Below are 18,635 nucleotides of genomic sequence, written 5' to 3' on the forward strand. Positions count from 1 at the left end.
GCAAAGTGTGTATAAATATATAACACAAAATCCTTTCATTTTCTCTTATTACATTATGTTGTATTATATTACATTACATGATTGTCAACAACGGCCTATCACTGGGGTCTATAAGAACGGTACACCAGAAAAAAGCTTATTTACATACGTAGACGTATATTGCCTGATTATGAAATAAAACAGGAGTTTATTACCAAAATAGGTACACCTTCCTCTCATTTCCACGCGCTTTTTCACAGTAGCACCCTGTCGACGTGTAAATTCTAATCCGCAGTCATTAGCATGTGAACATCTTGCGTCGAGTTTATCATTTTCGCAGCTCTTTCCGTGCCAACAATTCCCGAAAGTTTTAAAGCGTCGTATTTAGAGTAAATCAAAGTAACGGTCATGTTGCTATCTGATCCTGAATTGGGATTCTGATTAGCCTCCTGCATAAGGTTGCAAATTTCTGAGTAAAAATGAGGTATCGTTGGGGGTCCAAAAAAAATCACGTGTCTTATGCCCTTGACGCGAATCCTTCGGAAAAAATGAAATCTCTCCGAGTAAATAAGGAAATGTGAATCGCTGTGATAAAACATGTCTCTAGCCCTGGCAATTTTTGCATCTTTGGAGTATTCGCATATCTGGCAAAAGCTGAGCTCCTCCTTTTTCAAATAATTTCTAATCTTGACAAAATCAAAGTAGCAGGGAATGTATACCAGCGTATGATTCATAATTGAGTCTTTGTACTGAGGAAGGATTTTGGAAATGAAAAAGTTGAACCTAGCTTCAATCGCGTGGGCATGGTCCCTTGACTCGAATCTGTGGAAAACCTGAGGCACCTGCATGACGACTTGGCAAACAGAGCCAGAAAGAACCTTGCTCACAACCCTGGCCTTCCCGGCGTAGTTTAAGCAACGTTTATTAAATATCGCTAGTATCTCAGGCAGGGGAACTCCAGAGAAGATCAATGTCTGTCTGTAATATTTCGACCAACCATTAACAGCCCAGCTACGAACACGTGAGAAGTCTGACCCATGTGATTCCTTGGGCTGCAGGTGCAGGTGGTCAAGAACGTGTAGAAGGTGGTCCCAGTTTTGCATGGTAAAGATCTCTGTCTGGTCCATGATGAGAAGCTCAATGGATGCAAGAAAATCGTGATCTCTATCTGTTTCCCCCTCTGCCCCAACTAGCATTCTCAGCCCAAGTACAGAGGAGATAATTATATCCGATGAGTAAAAGTCTGAGTAGAGTTTCAGAGTTTTTTTTGTAACCGAAAGACCGATCTTAAAGGTATCATCTACGTTACCTTTGAAAGTTTCCTCATAGTCTTCCGGCTTTGGATTTTTCTTAGGCATGACTATTTCATTCCCGCTAAAATCCTCCATGAATCTGTTTTTGTTTATGACAGAGCCTCCTTTGTCCTCTCCTATCAGAATAGAGATGAGGAGTTTCACAATTCTAAGGCAGGAGTCTCTAAATGGTACAATTATGAGAACTTTTGGCCTAACCAATCCCTGGTCACGATATTCCTCGGGAATTTCTGAATCTGACTTCTTTGCTTTGGCGAGTTTTGCATTGTGGTGCAGAATTTTGGTCCTGGTTTTGAGGATGTGGTTAACAGCATGCAGACAATAGAGGAATCTGATTGCTTCTCTATTCAAATGATTCTGTTCCCCATAATAAAGATCTTGGTAATTGTTTATTATCGAGAATAGTTCCATTTGCAGAGGAGTTAGTGGGCTTGGATCAGACTCGATAGATTCTTTAATATTGTCGTAGTTTGCCTTGCTAATATTTCCTTGGATTTGCGTCTTGATGTGCAACGTTTCCCAATTGATTTTGTCAATAATTTCGGGTATATTCCCGTGTCTTGCGTAACGTTTTTCTTCCAGCACCAAGACCTTTGATTTTTTGATAGGACTGGGCTCTTCAGATTCTTCTTGGACAGTGGGTAACTGGAACTCAATGGTTCCCAGAATTGGCCAATTCCGTTTCAATGTTACCACTCGTTGGGGCATGGTAGACACAGATTTATATAGATCTTTATCCAGATCATTCAGCAGATGTATGGAAAATGGATCTCGAAGGTTTCCAGCATCTTCTTGAGTTGTTTCAGGATCCTCTTCCTCATCATTCAGAGCTATCTCTATGTTACAATCTTCTTCGTTATTTTTCAAGGATTTGGGTGAAAGATCTCCTTCTTCAATAGAATTCCTGTCAAAATCAGGTTCCTGTTTATTCTCAGATTCAGACTCAGAATCCGATTCTGATGCTATGGTAGATTGCTTCGAGATGTTTCTGTTACCAAAAGCTGAGAGCAACATTTTCATCGGATCCTCTTGTTCATCCTCGGAACTATCTGCTTCAATTTGCATTTGTTTTTCCCTTTCCGCCTCAAGCCTTTGCCGCCTATTCTCAATCTCCTCATTTTTGGCTTCACGTTCTTTGACGTAAGGAGCATCTCTGATATTGAATTTTCCTTTTTTAACTGGCTTGGATTTTCTTTCGATACGCCTGTCAAATTTTCGCCGTGTCTTACCGCCACCTCTAATCGGTTTTCCGCCACGCACCATCGTATATTGCGGAAAAGATCAACTTTTAAAAGACCAACAACAACAATCTCTTCAAATGTCACTCAACACACGTGGATTTGTAGGTTATGAAAACGCGTTGCGTACACAGGAAGGATCTGCAGTCAACGCGCGCTGGTTGCTGAGAGATGTTTAAAGATGAGGTGACCATGAAGTCGCAGCAGACGACATCACGCGAAGATGAATGAATGAATGATTAGATTCAAAATTGAATTCTTCAGAATAGATAAAATGAGATTCTTCCTCAAACGCAATATCCGGCAATATCGAACATGACCATTGCCAACAATACAAAAGAGAATTTGAACTGTCAATTCAAATAACACCCTCGACTGATTATCCGACCTTTAAAATCCTGACAGCCAAACGAATCTCGTCTGCTATAAAATACTTGAAGTCTTCTTTGCTAATCGCTACACACCACCAACACCACCTCATCTACTCTTACAATTGGTATGATCTGCTTGTTAGATAGGTGTAATATTGACGACGTGAAGGGAGAACAGTGTAGAAGAATAAAGAAAAATGAAAGAGCGATTAAACTCTGAACGAGCCATTTAACAACCGTCCCCAACTGTTTATGAGAATATCCGGTGTCTGACAGAGGTAGGGACTGTCATGACATGAGTTCGATGCATAGCAAAGCAAAGCGTATCGTTATGTCGAACATCACGTAGGGAATTCGCATATTCGTAGTTCGCAAAGTAGTATCGCAAAAGGAAATAGTTTTAACGCAAGCATCCTATCTCTTTAGTGATCTTTGAGTGTCTTTCGCCGTTTGCGTTGCGCGCGCACCAACAACACACTAGCTTAGCCGCGGCGGCGATGAGTTCGCATAGTGAAACGTCGTGATTTGATATTCCTCGGTGGTCTCCGGTTAGCAAAAATTGTGTAGAAATTAGTATAGAAGAAACTGAGAAACGGCCTTTTCCCCTCATTTCCAATCATTCAAGTTTGTAGTGTTATTGTCGTACGTATTGAGAATTCGTACGTTATAAACGTAAAGGAAACACCCATTTCTTCGTTTCTCATGAACTCCCTGCTCGTCGTACCCAAACCTCTAGTGGTAAGATGGCGGTGCAGCTCGATGGGGGGGGAAAGGACGACTTGAAAACACAATTTGTAACGCGAGAAGGAACCTACAAACTTATGACTCTCTCGGAGTATTCCAGACCCAACAGAGTGGGCTACACAAACAGCCAAGGCAGTGCCTCAGTTCGTGTATCTTTCGTTACATTGCCAGATCCAGCCGATCCCACAGGAACCCAGGGGCTCGGCGACCGCATGTGCTTCAATTTCGGAAAAGAACTGTACATCTACGTTTACCGAGGTGTCAAAAAGGTACAGCCACCCACCGATGACCTTCAAAATTCAGAGCCCCCCTACGCCCGCAATCGCCTCGTGAAAATCAGTGATTTCTAACCTCAAATAATTTTTGTGACTCCATTTCAGCAACTCCGATCACCACTGACATTATCATCGTCATACCTATCCTTTTGCTTGCCCCTACTGAGCTTGAAATTTCTTATTCTCTTGTATTCCTCATGAAAATAACACGAGAAGTTCTATAACTGCTCTGTGTTATTTCTAAATCATTGCCTCAGTTCGGTATTTCATGAATTCATGAAGAAATGAAATGAAACTTTGCAGGCAGTGGATTTGAACAAGCCGGTAGATAAGAAGTTGTACAAAGGAACAAATCCAACCTGTCATAACTTCAATCAAACAACTGCGACTGCTGACAGCGCACCATTGCTCGTGGGATTTTCTACAGGACAAATTCAACTTATAGATCCAATAAAGAAAGAACTTAGCAAACTCTACAATGAAGAGGTAAGCATAATGTTGTGGGTAAATTTTCATGAATAAGCATTCTGAGTAATTTCATTATAAATCCATGCTGAAAATAGGCAGCTTATATTCTGATGCGTAAAGAGCTTGGTAGAGATGAAGCTTATCAGTGATATGGTATTTTCTTATCAGTCAGCGATGCATGATACTCAGACTATTAACATCCACTGCCAAATATGCTATCTATCTATACCAAGAGTACTACGTTTATTGTTATATCAACTCATTTATCAGTTGTCCACAGCAGTTGGCTGTATCAAGTTCTTCAAGGTTGGTAGTACTGTGTAACACATGCTACCGACACAACTTGAGCTTAATCAAATAATTAACTGTATGTAACATATGTAAGATGCCCTATTGCCTAATATGCTCCTACTTGTTTAAAGAAGATACTCTGTATTAATTCCTCTAATTTGCAATTATAATTCAAATACCTAATCTCAAGCATTGCAGTAAAGTCTTTTTGTTAAATGTTTCAGAGACTGATAGACAAGAGTAAGGTGACTTGCATAAAATGGGTACCAGGTTCAAGTAATCTATTCTTGGTATCGCACAGTTCTGGTCAACTCTATCTTTATAACGAGGAGTTGCTTTGCGGAACTACGCCTCCTCATTACCAACCATTCAAATCTGGAGATGGCTACGCCATTCACACATGCAAGACAAAGTCTACGAGAAATCCCTTATACCGTTGGGTGATCGGGGTGGAGGGCTGCTGCATCAATGAATTTGCATTCAGTCCATGTGGGTCGAATTTGGCTGTGGTATCGCAAGATGGATTTCTACGAGTATTCCATTACGACACTATGGAGCTCATTGGATCTGCCCGTAGTTACTTTGGAGGATTCTTGTGTGTGTGTTGGTCACCAGATGGAAGATATGTAGTCGTGGGTGGAGAAGATGATCTTGTGACAATATGGAGCTTCAACGAAAAGCGGGTAGTCGCGAGAGGCCAAGGGCACCACAGCTGGGTTAGCGTGGTTGCTTTTGATCCATTCACTACATCTTATGGCGATCATGATCCCGATTTCAGCGGATCTGACGACGAGTCTATGCCCCATAACAATCACAATAACCATTTTCACGAAAAACCAAGCAGATTATCCACAGTATCTCAAGGTGTTCATTCTAACAGAAATTCGTGTGGTTCCGAACTTCGGGTATCAGGAGGCACGTGCTACAGGCTTGGCAGCGTATCACAGGACACGCAATTGTGCCTGTGGGATATAACTGAAGATGTATTACGCCAGCCGGTGAGTGCAAAGCAAAGAACCTCGACAACTGGTTCTGGGACATTTTCTTTCTCGGGAACGTTCACGAGTGGTAATGGTGCGGCGTCAAATCATCACTATTCCAACAACACGAAGCATACTAATTCAAACAACATGAGTTCTAAAGAAAGCGCGAGTGGAAACAATGAAAGTAGTAACAACAGTATTACCACGAATGCTGCAGTGTCTACTGTAAACTCACTGACCCAGAGGCTAGCAGGTCTCGGTTTTGGGGAAAGAAAAGGTGACAATCATAAAAGAAACTTTAGCCTAACAATGCGCGGAAGTGGGGCAACAAGCAACAATGCGTTACAAAACAATAGTGGGGAAAAATCTGGTAGCAATTCAAATTCTAGTAATTCAAACAGTGTCGGGGTCAGTCTAAGTACAAATAAAAAGTCAGGCTGCGCTATGGACGATCCAATGAGATTGATAGGCACAGCTTGGTGTCCGCGTTTCGATGAGTGCCCCGTTTTAGAACCACTGGTGTGCAAGAAACTAGCCCACGAAAGGCTAACTGAATTAGTATTTAGAGAAGACTGCTTTGTAACGGCATGTCAGGATGGATACGTCTACACGTGGGCGAGGCCCGGTCACATGGTAGGTCCACTCACGATAAGCAACACCCTTCACAGGCCCCACCACCACGCAAATGCAAATAATCCTCACACAACAACAAATAATTCAATAATGCGATCAAACAATGATCTCTGATGTAACAAATTACCCTCCTCTCTTATTATTATTGAGACTCAATCAAGTGAAGTTTATTAATTGATAATTGATTTAACTGTACATAACAAATATAGTAATTCAGGTTTATACCTTAGAAGCCAAAAATTAATTGAAGATCTGCAACCATTTTAGAGAATGACATTGTGCAAAAAAAAAACCATCGATTTAAATCAGTCATCACTTATGTCATTTGAAAATGCCAAGAAAGCTAACGAATTGTTATAGGACTTCTATGAGAGCTAAAGTCCAGTTCAGTCCATATTGTCTGATCATTTTCAAAATCATGTCCAAATGCGAATTGCTATGCCCCAATAGCCGTTTCGATAAAAAATGAGGAATATTGAAAATCAACCTAGGAGAAATCTATATAGAATATATTTATGTCTGGTTTGCGTCTTCGAGAATGATATTGTTTATGCCCAATAGAGGCAGGTCCCTCCTTTTGGTCCCTTGTCTCTCTTATCCTCTCTCTATAACATTTCCCTATTCTCCGCAAGCCCGTGTAAAGTGTTACTAGCTTAGCTTAGCCAATCGTAGTAAAGCAATTAATTAATTGATTTATTACGTAGTGAGACTATTGACCCTATATTAATAGCAGTAATAATAACAACAACAACAATATTAATAATAATAATGATAATAATATTAATCACAATAAATCTGTGACATTTATTCCTCTGTTGGATATGATACAATGCCTTGTTGTAAAATAAAGCAGAAAGTTGAATGCAAATTTAAAAAACGAATGACGACAAGAAACGAAACACTGCTTGCTTCTTGCTTGAAATTTGGTACACCCTGTATTTGCTTATTTTAATTTCATTATTTATTACCGTTGTGCTGCTTACTATCAAAGTTCAAAATGGTGAAACCAATCGTAGAAAAGATACTGATAATCGTTGGATACTGATAACCAGGTTTAAGTTGTCTGTTAGTGTTGTAACGAAAAAAACAGAATTAATACACTATTTCGTGCATTGCTTTTGGCTGCCCTAAGAGACTCGATGCCGTCCTGATTTGCGCATGGTACGTATAAAACCTCTAATTCGCTCGGTCGAGCTTTTAAGCTTTCCTTCAACCGCTAGAAATTTGGCAAATGTGATTCAAACCTAAGCGAACGTCCCTCCCATTTCTGTTGCCGCGCTCGAATCATCGTTGTCGTTGAGATATACGGCGATCCAACAGAGCCTCTCAGAGAGAGACGAATTTGAAATTTCATCAATCTACAGCGATCTGTTAAATCTAAGTTGATCAATTGCTTTGCAGGCAGGGATAGGACAAATGACAACCGCACTACATGTTACGAGCCTTTTGGAAGGTGGTGGCACTATAGTATAGCCTTGGATGAAAAACATCCGTTTGAATGTTGACCATGGAGAACCCATCACCCTACTACTACATCTTATCGTCAGAGTTTTCCTGGGATTTTGATTAATATTACTACACATCATTCCAGTCGTTGTACTTGATTTCATAATTAAAATTTGCATTCGTCAGAACTCCTACACAAAATTGTCTGAATCACATTTCTGAGATGTAATGTAATGATGCGAATCAGCAGAAGAGCAAAATAAGAAGAACTTCCAGCTTGATCTGTGCAGCCGAGTTTATGAATTGTTTTCTAATGCCAATTGTATAGTCCTTATTCAAGCCTTGGAATAATAGTTTTCAAAACCTTGAAAAGACTTTGGCTGCTCAATAACTATGCAAGCGTAAACATAAATGATGGTTAGTAGCTTAAATATATATGCAGATGAATAATAATCCTACCAATGCTCCCCAGTATTAGAGAAATTTAATTACTTACAGATACCACTACTGCGAGTAGTCAGTGGTAACTTAGTAATTGAATACATCTCGAATGAGTGCAGCTCGAATAAAATAGATGAATGAATACATTGAAAGGATTAATGAATTTTTTCCACGTCATGTCACAAAAAATATCTAAGTATACATAAGTATTATGTCTAGTGATTTGGTAATTCATACCTATACGAAACATACAACTTTGGATAGTATGATTGCATGTTGAGTAGGTATATGAATTCAAATTATTAGGAAATCCGTACTCACAATATACATACATATAGGTACGATATACCTTGGTACGTGTATCTGAATACTGTATTTGCATTCTTCGCGATATTAATACAAGTAAAAGCGTTATTTTCAAAATCCTTCGGTATTGTAATGTAACTTACGATGATCGGGTAGCTCCTGTTTCATGCTCATCTCCTCTTCATTCGTAACCAGGTGAAGCTTCGTTGATTTCAATCCACGACATTGCACCACCGCATTGAGAATCACAGTGTGTCACGTTGAATAGTCAAAGAGTACATACAAGAATCAACTATTTTAAACAATATCACTTTAATAACTTTTCGAAAGAAGTGACTCGGCAACCGACATCGCATTGCCTCCACAGCCTGAATCGAGACGCCGCGAGTATAAAAATTTGAACTTTCTGCGCGCGCTACTACACCTCAACGGTCACGAACCTCAAATCTGCATTTATTCAGATGACGCAAAGTCCCAAACAATAACGTTGAAGATATCAATTCCCAACAATTTAGATATCACTGAATCATGAATACATTATACACATCAGAGATAAGTGACAAATTTTCAGGGATTTTAACATCACGGTGAGATCAACACTTACCCGGCGACTTGAAGGAAAGCGACTGTTAAAAAGGAATATAGATCGAACCATTATCGATTGGGGATAAATCGCTTTACGTCGAGACAGCCGTTACCAAAGTCGTAGTAAGGTGTAATTTCATGTTGACGCTTGATGCAGATTTTTAGCGTCAAATATATACACTTTGACGCTACAATTAATCTCGACGAGACATTATAAATGGACTCTCAATTTTCCCTGATCCGGAGAGTTATCTGCAAACGTCATTTGCGCGTGCAGCCACATACGTCAAGGTGAACGAGAGCGACCATCAAAGTGCCAAGAAATGCGACTCGGTTGCACCATCCCAGATTCATTGCCAATTTGTTCCTGATTTTTTCCGTTTATTTCCGATTTTTTTTAGATTTTTAAAATTAATTTTCATTTTGCCGCCCCTAGGTGGTGCGGGCCCTTAAAATTAAATGCACGTCCCTAATTTTGGACTCCGCCCGTAAAGGGTGGTCACGTGACCGGTTGTCAGAATACAGCTAGCGCCATGTGGCGGAATTTTTATGAACTAAGATCCCAAGTTTCTCGCCTCTTGACGTCAGGCCATGTAATCCGGGTCGGTAGTTATCATCAGTCAACGTGTATTCTTGTAACGAAGGTGCATCTATCATCAGGCGCAAGACGCAAAAGTTTTGTCTTTTCTCCGAGCGAAAGGGAAAAAGCATTGACCCTTCGTCCGGGGCAAAATGGCAAAAGTTTTGTCTTTTCTCCGAGCGAAAGCGAAAAAGTATTGACCCTTTTCTCGGGGCAAAACGGCAAAAGTTTTGTCTTTTCTCCGAGTGAAAGCGAAAAAGTATTGACCGAGCGCCTGATGATAAATGCACCCGCATTAAACGAAATACACGTTGACTGATGATAACTATCTAGCAATCTTCAGTCAACGAAATACATCTCCGAGCCGGATTACATGGCCTGACGTCAAAAGGGAAGAAACCTGGGATCTTAGTTCACAAAAATTCCGCCACATGGCGCTAGCTGTATTCTGACAACCGGTCACGTGACCACCCTTTACGGGCGGAGTCCAAAATTAGGGACGTGCATTTAATTTTAAGGGCCCGCACCACCTAGGGGCGGCAAAATGAAAATTAATTTTAAAAATCTAAAAAAAATCGGAAATAAACGGGAAAAATCAGGAACAAATTGGCAATAAATCTGGGATGGTGCAACCGAGTCGCATTTCTTGGCACTTTGATGGTCGCTCTCGTTCACCTTGACGTATGCGGCTGCACGCGCAAATGACGTTTGCAGATAACTCTCCGGATCAGGGAAAATTGAGAGTCCATTTATAATGTCTCGTCGAGATTAATTGTAGCGTCAAAGTGCATATATTTGACGCTAAAGATCTGCTTCAAGCGTCAATATGAACTTACACCTTTATATTCAAAAGCTGGCTAGTTCAAAAGTTGACTTCCAGCCATAGCTCTCTGCGACCAGATTCGATTCTTGCACCCGCAAAAAGAATGTCTATTATCCTCCTTGAATGTTTTTTTTTATCTTCCACAAGATTTCTTGTTCTGACATAGTTTTCTGTTAAACGCAAAAAAAAAAATTTCATGTTCTATAACTCACTCCGGGATTACATTCCATTAACTCATGATGAAGAAATTGCAAATAGTACAAGTGGACACTGATTGCGTTCGGAGTACTGATTTACAAATTGGTGATAATGTAATCGGCGTTGGAGTTGTCGCGGACGTAAGTTAGAAGATACTTTATTTTTTTAGTACACCGTGGTTTAAATACTCCTCATTACAGTGCAAGGATGAACAAGTTCCAAAGCATGCAATGACGATCAACGTCACGTCCAGCGGTGAAATAACGCTAAAGCCGGTACTTTTGCATTTAAATTTATATTGTCTTTCTTATCAAACGACATATTGCTATTTTTTTATATTTTTTTAACGTACTAGGTGGTACCTTGTTTCATGAAAACTTCTGGCTCTGCTGGTGTAGTGCAGCTTGAAGTGGGTTCGACGAATCCCATCCAAGCAGGCGACCTGTTTTCTTTATTGAGCAATAAGTATTGGTTCAAGATCACCTCTGTTGATATTGCCATTGACAATAATGACTTTAGTCTAAAACGCAGGGTGAGGGCAAAACTGATCAGCCTATTGCAGTGTATCTTTCCATCCTCCTCACTTTTTGCCATGCCATTCCATCTCAGATGGAAGAAAAAGCAACGGATGAACCACATGAGAAAAAAATCAAGCATAACGGGGGTGTAAAAGTGCTACTGTGTCCAAACGATAATCTGAATGATACTTCTAATAGTCCAGGTGTGGATCTAAGGCAGGAGGGCCTAGATCCACATGATTACAAAAACGAAGGTCCTACTACTGTACCAACTACAGAGACAGCTACCAATGATATCTACGGTGCTAGGTTCGTACCATTGCCGTGCTATCTTACATTGGCCATTTCTACAAATGATATTAACTGATTTTTATTGTACATTTCCGCATATGTTTTAAACTCAAGTATTGCTGAAGAGGGTGAACTGATGAAAACCAAGTCTTTTATTAACATAGAGGCTACTGCTTCAACTCATCCGATGGAACATCTGTTACCCAACAAATCCCGTACCTCGTCGGATTGCGAGGACATACAGGATCTTGCGCAAAACAGGACCTCCAAAGGCAGTATTCAAACTACAGCTAAGGTTGACAAAAGTCCTATCACATGTGAGGATGTAGGGAAAAGAATTAAGTGGGACTGTGGACAGCATTTCAGTGACTGCAAAGATCGTGCTAGCGCTAATTCGCTGGTGGAACCACACTCTCATGACGCCATTGGATGCACATCTCAAAACAATACAGTTGCATCGGTAGGATCAGCAGCAGTAAGTGCAGTGAGTAAACCCGGAAGAAAGAATAGTGATTCGGGGGGCAGATGGCACGACAGGTATGAAATAAAGCTTTTGATAAAAAACAATTCCATAGATGTGATTTTTGCTATAGATATTAATTTATACAGGTCTAAGTTCAACGACCCTCCTGATTCGGACTGTGGCTTGGACGAGCGACCAGAGTGTCGCTTTGGAATTAGATGTTACCGAAAAAACCCACAACATAAAAAAGACTTTAAACATACCATTAAATGTGGACAACGCCCTCAAACTCCATTGCGGACCAAACTACCAGGCACATCAGATTTGTCAACTTTTCGAAAATCTGACGAGGGCTCAGATTATGGACTTACGTCGGGGGATGAGAGCTCTGATTAGCTGTAAAGTGGATACAATGATACATGACGGCAATGTTACTGCTTTCCACCTTTCAGTTGAATAATCAAATTATTTGGGCTTATCAATCAAATTATGAAGTCAAGTACGCTAGTGATCATTCTTGTCTGTATTAATGGATTATTTTTCTGCAAGTGAAAATATAAATGTTTAGTACAGTATCGAGTTCACAATGCTTAATGTAGGCATGGATATGATATTTACATGTTCATTACGCAGATCCATTGTCTAGATATGATATCGAAATACTTGATTAAGCTTTAAAAAAGAAAAGTGCTTTTAACCCTTCAAAATGGATGGTAGCCTTCGTCATCTTCAGCTCCATATTCGCTAGCAGCTCCGATTGCCATATCAGCTAGCATGTGTTTAGGTATCTCCGAACCTCGCATTTTAATGGTGTAACAAACATTCTCCATTTTTGCTAAACTCTGCTTTAGAGTATAGAGTTTTCGATTGATCTCTTTTCCTGAACAGCCCATGCATCCCAGAAATCCTATGTATATGCTTCTGACAAAACTGCAAGTCTGGAAGCAGCTCGCTATATCTCCTGTGCCCAAGTTATTGATACATTTTCGCATTAGCTCTCCGGTTAAGTCGGCAATGCCCAAAATATACTCATGTGGAGTTAGCATTGTCTTAATTTCTGCAAGTTCTCCAGGAGTCTCTTTATTATCTGTATTATCTCCGGCTTTTGCAGGAATCATGTAAGTTAAGGATCTCTCCAAGTTTGTCCAATCGTCCAACTCGTCACCCTTAAGATATTGGTAAAAGGTTATAGCCTCTATGTACTCTTGTATTCCAGCAGTATAAGCACGGAGGTACTGATATGGATCTTGTCCATCCAATTCTTGGGCAATGCTCTTGAATAATGACTTGGCAAGAGTATCAAGCCGTGTCTTTGCTTCGCCCAGGACGGTTTCTCTCTTGCTTTCTTTATCGAAAGTATGCAAGAGAAAGATTATCCTTTTACTTTCTATGGTCACATCACGACTCAGTTTTATAATTGCTTCATATCGGTCACGTTTGCGATCTAACTCAGCACTATATTCACGAAAATGCTTTATTACCAATGAATTTTCATTTATACTCTCCACAACTTCGCGGCCCTTATCACCGACCAGAATTTCATTTTTGTGGATGTAATTATGTCCTCGATGCTTTCGCCCGCCACTCGACAACCCTGCAAACAGTTTTCTGGATTGTCAGATGGTTTAAATAATAGTTTAGTACCTTTACCTTTTCTTTGTGACATTGCAGTATCAGATATTGGCTTCCACAGGTTATGGGAAACTCATTAGAGTGAAGTTGATATTTGGACTAGTTGAAGCATTAATTTCTGCAGTTCTCTAACACATGGCCTGAATCTTCTGAAATAATCTCGTGTCGTTTCGTTGGTTATTAACAGGAATCCAATGATATGTTAGTAATTGTGTACTTCATTCTATTTCGTCAGATATCCCATGCACTGTTGCTTTCACACATAATGTCAAATTTTATGACAATAGTAACGTAACAGCCTTATATTTCACGGACGAATATCTTGTTTGAACAACTGTTTCACCGGTGTATTCAGTGACAGATGTATTCCTACTGTTGTTGACTGAATTCTTCGATTCATATAGCTGAACTATTTTTATTTACAATTTTAGCATGGAATCCTGCTACGCCCCTGATATAGAAAGAGAGAGTCTATCATCTTACTGTTTCCCTTTTTGTTGGCTCGTTTTTCGGCGATCGAGGGAATTGTCAGACGACGTGGCGATCAAACATGGCCATGATCGAGAATTCTGTATGGGTAGCGAATATAGAAGTGCACGGATATAAATTCGACGATATGCGGATGAGGTTACCCCGACATGCAAGAGACTTTTAACGCATCCGAAAATCTGGTTATTCGTTGTTTGAAACCCCAGATAACTAACATGGTGTGTATGTGTGCGTGTGCCGGTTAGAGCTGATTAAAGTCATACCAGAACATTGCTGTGAAAATGGGGCTCTGCAAATGTCCAAAGAGAAAAGTAACGAACCAATTTTGTTTCGAGCATCGCGTCAACGTTTGTGAGCATTGCATGGTCACAAATCACCCAAAGGTATTTCTCTTAGATAATCAATCTTTCCGATGAAGTCCACTTGCCCTTAACTCTAATGTCATTTAACCTATTTATTTCATGTTCAGTGCGTAGTGCAGTCGTATCTCCGATGGCTGAGAGACAGTGATTATAGTCCTGCCTGCACTTTGTGTGCAGGAGCATTGACCGATGCGGACTGTGTGAGGCTTACGTGCTACCACGTATTTCATTGGGCTTGTGTCGACGCATATGCCAGGAACTTACCACCAACTACAGCTCCTGCTGGATACACCTGCCCTACATGTGGAATTGAGATTTTCCCACAACCCAATCTTGTCTCATCTGTCGCAGATGTGCTCAAGGCAAAATTGGCCGGTGTCAATTGGGCCCGAGCAGGACTGGGATTGCCATTGGTAAGTAATTTTCGTCATAAATGATACAAGCATAATTATAGTATACATACAAAAGTCCCATCCGCTAAATGGATTCGGAGCTTACACTTTTTAGATTAATTTGAGTACGGGTTTTTTAGTTGAGCGATGACAGAGAGCGGAAGCCTGCGCAGGAACGGAAGGTCTCTGTGTCAGAGGTTTCTTTGTCTTATCAAAGTCACACTACAACCCCCTCACCCAGCATAGCAACACCCAGGACGAGTAGCAATGTTAATTCGATAAACTCCAACAGCAACAGCATTCATTCCTCTGCCCAAAAGTCAGGGCCACCTTATTCTGTCGTCAACGTAGAACCTTCCATGCCATTCTCCAATCAAGCTACAAAGAAAGTATTCGAAGCATACGACGATCCCAAAGATCTCCCATATGACCACGACGAGAATAAGTATCAACGGAAGTCAGCTATCGAATGGTTTCTTAGGTGGTGGAAGCTTATTTCCAGGACACCCGCACGCAGGCGGAATTCTTCGGGGTCCCTGTACAAGAGATATGTCATGGTCACTGTTCTTTTGTTCTTCGCATTTGTAGGAATTATCATAATATTTTCGTGGTTGGGCAGGATAGCCACAGACGGCGACCCCAGTTTCGACGTCAATAAGAATACATTGATAAGACTGGAGGACAAGCAAGAATAGATTATAGTTTAAGTTAAAACTGAACTCTACGAGAGAATGATAACGGTATTTTGCGATACCCTAAAAAAAATTTAATACCTGTTTAATGCACAGTGTCATAGGACATGAGAAGCATCGTTGAGTAAAGCTGTCATCTCATGCTTCGAAAAAAATTACCTAATTATTTTCCATAGTCAATCAATTCTCATATAATATAATAATAATTGTAGAAACAAAATGTACATTTCCACTAACTATATTGTAACCGATGTTTCGTTATATCGCCGAAATAATATTCTCGTGATAATATAGGCGTACTTCTAACGCTGGTGTTGTCTGGTATTATTATTAAAGAAGAAAAAATGTTCAACGGCAACGCTCTATCTGCATGTCGGTAAATTTGTAGAACCCACCGTTATCGCGATCTGCTTTAGAATGTGGTCGAAGACGATTCTGAAGAGCCGACGATATCTGATCCGATCGAATGGAAAATTGTCGAGGGTCAACTGTCGGACTGCATAGATAAAGCCTATAAAGGAAATCTAAAACATACATATTTATCAGTCGAATCGTTGCTTCATGAAATATGGAATTGTCTTCCATACCGTGTAGAGAACTGCGTCCGGTTCGCTCTCGCTAGATGTATAAAAATTACTGCACGGAGGCGTAATAGAATGCAATTACCTAAGTTTCATCTCCGCGGTATGTTTAATTCGCATTATATTTTTTGACATATTCTGCCGCATCTCTCGTGATCGGCGAAGATTTAATCGTAGATTTTCTCACGATTGCGAGCGAGAAATACATAATCTGTATACGCGAAGTCGCTACGAAGTCTTAGCGATAAAAGGATCTTATTTTTGTAACGTGAGGCAGAACGGGTTCGTATTCCCATCAAGATATATGTATACCGTCCAACGGTGGAATGTGTGCGCTCTGTATAAAGAAAATCTTATAAATTCATCTAGATTCACGAAGATCAAATCGTAGTGGGGACGGGTTGGAACGAGATCCGAAATCAGAGGCCCACCTCGCAGTTGTGGACCAGCCGGGCTCCTGTTCACCCGCAAAGCTCGTACGATGGAGTCAGCAACTCGGTGGAGAATGCGAACTTGGAGCAAAAGATCGTGCTTCGATGCATTAACGATCGGTCTAGGTATCGGTGCCGGTATTGTCTATCTCTACGACAATTCTCAGAAGGTTTTGGCTGCTACTCTGACGGTTTTTGGCGTCGGTGAGTCTCAGTAGGGCCGATTTTCCCTTCCACTTGTTTTGCTCATCTCGGTTTTCGTAAACTCAGGAGCCGTTTCTATCCACTGGAGAAGAGCAGCCAGGATAGCGATTCGCTCCAATCATGCGGTGGTTATCACCGGATGCGACTCAGGACTCGGTTACAGCCTCGCTCATCACTGTCGCGCTCTAAATGCGACCGTGATCGCGGGGGTCCTACAGCCTGAGGGCCTTGGAGCTCGAGAGTTGCTACGGAATGGGGTGAAAGTCGTCCCCTTGGACGTCACTAGGGCAGAAAGCGTTTGGGAATTTGGAAACAAGGTCCGCGATATCGTGCGACAGGAAAATCTTGGTAAGATCTTCAACCGTAAAGGTCTGTGCTTGATGATATAGGCATATGAACTATCGTTATGATAATATAAATTCCATCCCGGTCAGTATTCAGGACGTTGGTGAACAACGCAGGGGTTATGACTTTTGGCGAATTCGAGTGGCAGACCGAGGAGCAAACGAGACGACAAGTGGATGTGAATCTTCTTGGTACCATGCGAGTCACCAAGGATCTTATGCCCTTGATGAGATCGATGGGGAGTAGAATAATTTTTGTTTCGAGTCATTGTTCCTTCGAACCCTTACCGGGCGTTGCTACCTACGCAGCCACCAAGGCAGCGATATCCGCATGGGCGACTGCGCTCAGAGTCGAAGTTTCAAAGTACGGGATCGACGTCGTTTGCTTCATCCCCGGTGAGCATGACGCGAATGAAAACGTTCGCAACCACCCTTCACATTAATTTAAAGCTCGTACGATTACTCAGGTTCATTTACTCAAGAGAGCAACATACTGGCTAAACAGAGCGATCATTTCGAGGCCATGAATTCCTCTATGACCGAAGAGGCGAAAAATTTTTATGGGGATTACTTAAAAAGATACGAACAGTACCTCGCGGGAATGTCGAGAGAGATGTTACCCAGGATGCTGCAACAGCCGAACCTTTATCATCAATTTGATCGCGCGCTCATGGATGACTGTACTAGGGCGGTTTATAAGTGCGTATCGAATTACTCCTGTCTCAATTATTAGGGTGAGTCTCAAATTTCACCGAAATTCTTCTCTGCATCCAGATGCGAACCTTGGAGGTACACCTTCTATCACCTACTCTTCTGGCTTTCTCCCACGTACATCCGCGACAGATTGGTCGAGAGATTCATGATGATGCCGAGGTGGAAGGCGACCGACTCGTTATCGACACCCGACCGCGAGGTGCGGGTGAAGTGAGACATAAGAACTGGGTTTGTCCGTGCATTCGTATTTGAAATTTATTTCTTTTCCACGGCATTCTGTAAGTTTTTACTGAATAAGAATTACAGATGCGTAGGTCGAAATGGTGCCTTTGTATTTCTATTCCTATTTGTCGTCGGTCCCTCTTTCCTCCTTTCTTCTATTTCTGGGCCTTAATAGGTGACAGGACCACGGATTCCAGGTGCTCGATCGCATCGGAGGAGTTTCTTCGGTCTGCGTGGGACGTAGATCTGCGTCGGTGAGCTCTTCTCGCTCTGCAAATTACGCAGCGGTAATCATACAGAGATTATTCAACTATTGATAACCAAATCGAAGTCGCAGGCTGGTCATAAAAAGTCGTGCCTCTAGCGAGCGCTATCTCATCCTTCCAGGGAGTAGGCGCTTGAACAGGCATCCGGTCGACGGTAGTTCGCCAATCCAGTACTTGTTGATCAAATCTTGATTTCGCGATTTCTTTGCCGCCGCAGTTTTCTCGGCAACATTCTTCGATTACAGCGCAATCATACTTCTGCCCTTTTGCTGCGACGCGGGTATTCGCCGCCTGCTCCCGTAATTCCTTGGCACGGATATCGTTCCTCTCGTTTGCACTTAGAAAGAATTCGGGGCAGTA

The 18,635-nt window shown here is 41.3% G+C and overlaps 5 protein-coding genes and 1 pseudogene across 8 annotated transcripts; 4 read left to right on the top strand and 2 right to left on the bottom strand.

The window, feature by feature from the left end:
- Window positions 1–33: 33 nt before the first annotated feature.
- Window positions 34–3,080, bottom strand: LOC105691824 (U3 small nucleolar RNA-associated protein 25 homolog). Its single transcript, XM_012410552.3, has one exon. The coding sequence runs from the start codon at window positions 2,553–2,555 to the stop codon at window positions 264–266; it is 2,292 nt and encodes a 763-aa protein (XP_012265975.2). The 5' UTR covers window positions 2,556–3,080; the 3' UTR covers window positions 34–263.
- Window positions 3,081–3,400: 320 nt separating this feature from the next.
- LOC105691825 (WD repeat-containing protein 20) lies at window positions 3,401–8,324 on the top strand. 2 transcript variants are annotated; one of them, XR_007277436.1, is made up of 4 exons: window positions 3,401–3,914; window positions 4,224–4,406; window positions 4,904–7,456; window positions 7,697–8,324. XR_007277436.1 is itself a non-coding variant. In XM_012410555.3 (4 exons), the coding sequence occupies exons 1-4, from the start codon at window positions 3,645–3,647 to the stop codon at window positions 7,766–7,768; spliced, it is 1,917 nt and encodes a 638-aa protein (XP_012265978.1). In that variant the 5' UTR covers window positions 3,401–3,644; the 3' UTR covers window positions 7,769–8,324. The 2 variants fall into 2 exon arrangements, 1 of the variants encoding a protein (XP_012265978.1); XM_012410555.3 differs by having other exon boundaries at window positions 4,904–6,295.
- A 1,333-nt stretch (window positions 8,325–9,657) lies between these two features.
- Window positions 9,658–12,342, top strand: LOC105691960 (annotated as a pseudogene).
- A 108-nt stretch (window positions 12,343–12,450) lies between these two features.
- Window positions 12,451–13,959, bottom strand: LOC105691963 (translin-associated protein X). 2 transcript variants are annotated; one of them, XR_002305989.2, is made up of 3 exons: window positions 13,597–13,959; window positions 12,565–13,540; window positions 12,451–12,488 (listed from the first exon to the last, which is right to left on the bottom strand). XR_002305989.2 is itself a non-coding variant. In XM_020855754.2 (2 exons), exons 1-2 carry the CDS (start codon window positions 13,610–13,612, stop codon window positions 12,648–12,650), a joined length of 909 nt encoding a protein of 302 aa, XP_020711413.2. In that variant the 5' UTR covers window positions 13,613–13,959; the 3' UTR covers window positions 12,451–12,647. The 2 variants fall into 2 exon arrangements, 1 of the variants encoding a protein (XP_020711413.2); XM_020855754.2 differs by having other exon boundaries at window positions 12,451–13,540.
- A 162-nt stretch (window positions 13,960–14,121) lies between these two features.
- LOC105691962 (zinc finger protein-like 1 homolog) lies at window positions 14,122–15,819 on the top strand. The gene is made up of 3 exons (XM_012410810.3): window positions 14,122–14,450; window positions 14,537–14,842; window positions 14,962–15,819. Exons 1-3 carry the CDS (start codon window positions 14,349–14,351, stop codon window positions 15,514–15,516), a joined length of 963 nt encoding a protein of 320 aa, XP_012266233.1. The 5' UTR covers window positions 14,122–14,348; the 3' UTR covers window positions 15,517–15,819.
- A 136-nt stretch (window positions 15,820–15,955) lies between these two features.
- LOC105691961 (retinol dehydrogenase 7) lies at window positions 15,956–18,108 on the top strand. 2 transcript variants are annotated; one of them, XM_012410809.4, is made up of 6 exons: window positions 15,956–16,376; window positions 16,464–16,729; window positions 16,796–17,077; window positions 17,164–17,469; window positions 17,541–17,772; window positions 17,848–18,108. In XM_012410809.4, the coding sequence occupies exons 2-6, from the start codon at window positions 16,576–16,578 to the stop codon at window positions 17,999–18,001; spliced, it is 1,128 nt and encodes a 375-aa protein (XP_012266232.2). In that variant the 5' UTR covers window positions 15,956–16,376; window positions 16,464–16,575; the 3' UTR covers window positions 18,002–18,108. The 2 variants fall into 2 exon arrangements, with proteins under 2 accessions (XP_012266232.2, XP_048507970.1); XM_048652013.1 differs by having other exon boundaries at window positions 15,956–16,729.
- Window positions 18,109–18,635: the final 527 nt, after the last annotated feature.

The sequence above is a fragment of the Athalia rosae genome, chromosome 3, assembly GCF_917208135.1.
Source record: "Athalia rosae chromosome 3, iyAthRosa1.1, whole genome shotgun sequence".
Taxonomy (NCBI): Eukaryota; Metazoa; Arthropoda; class Insecta; order Hymenoptera; family Athaliidae; genus Athalia; species Athalia rosae.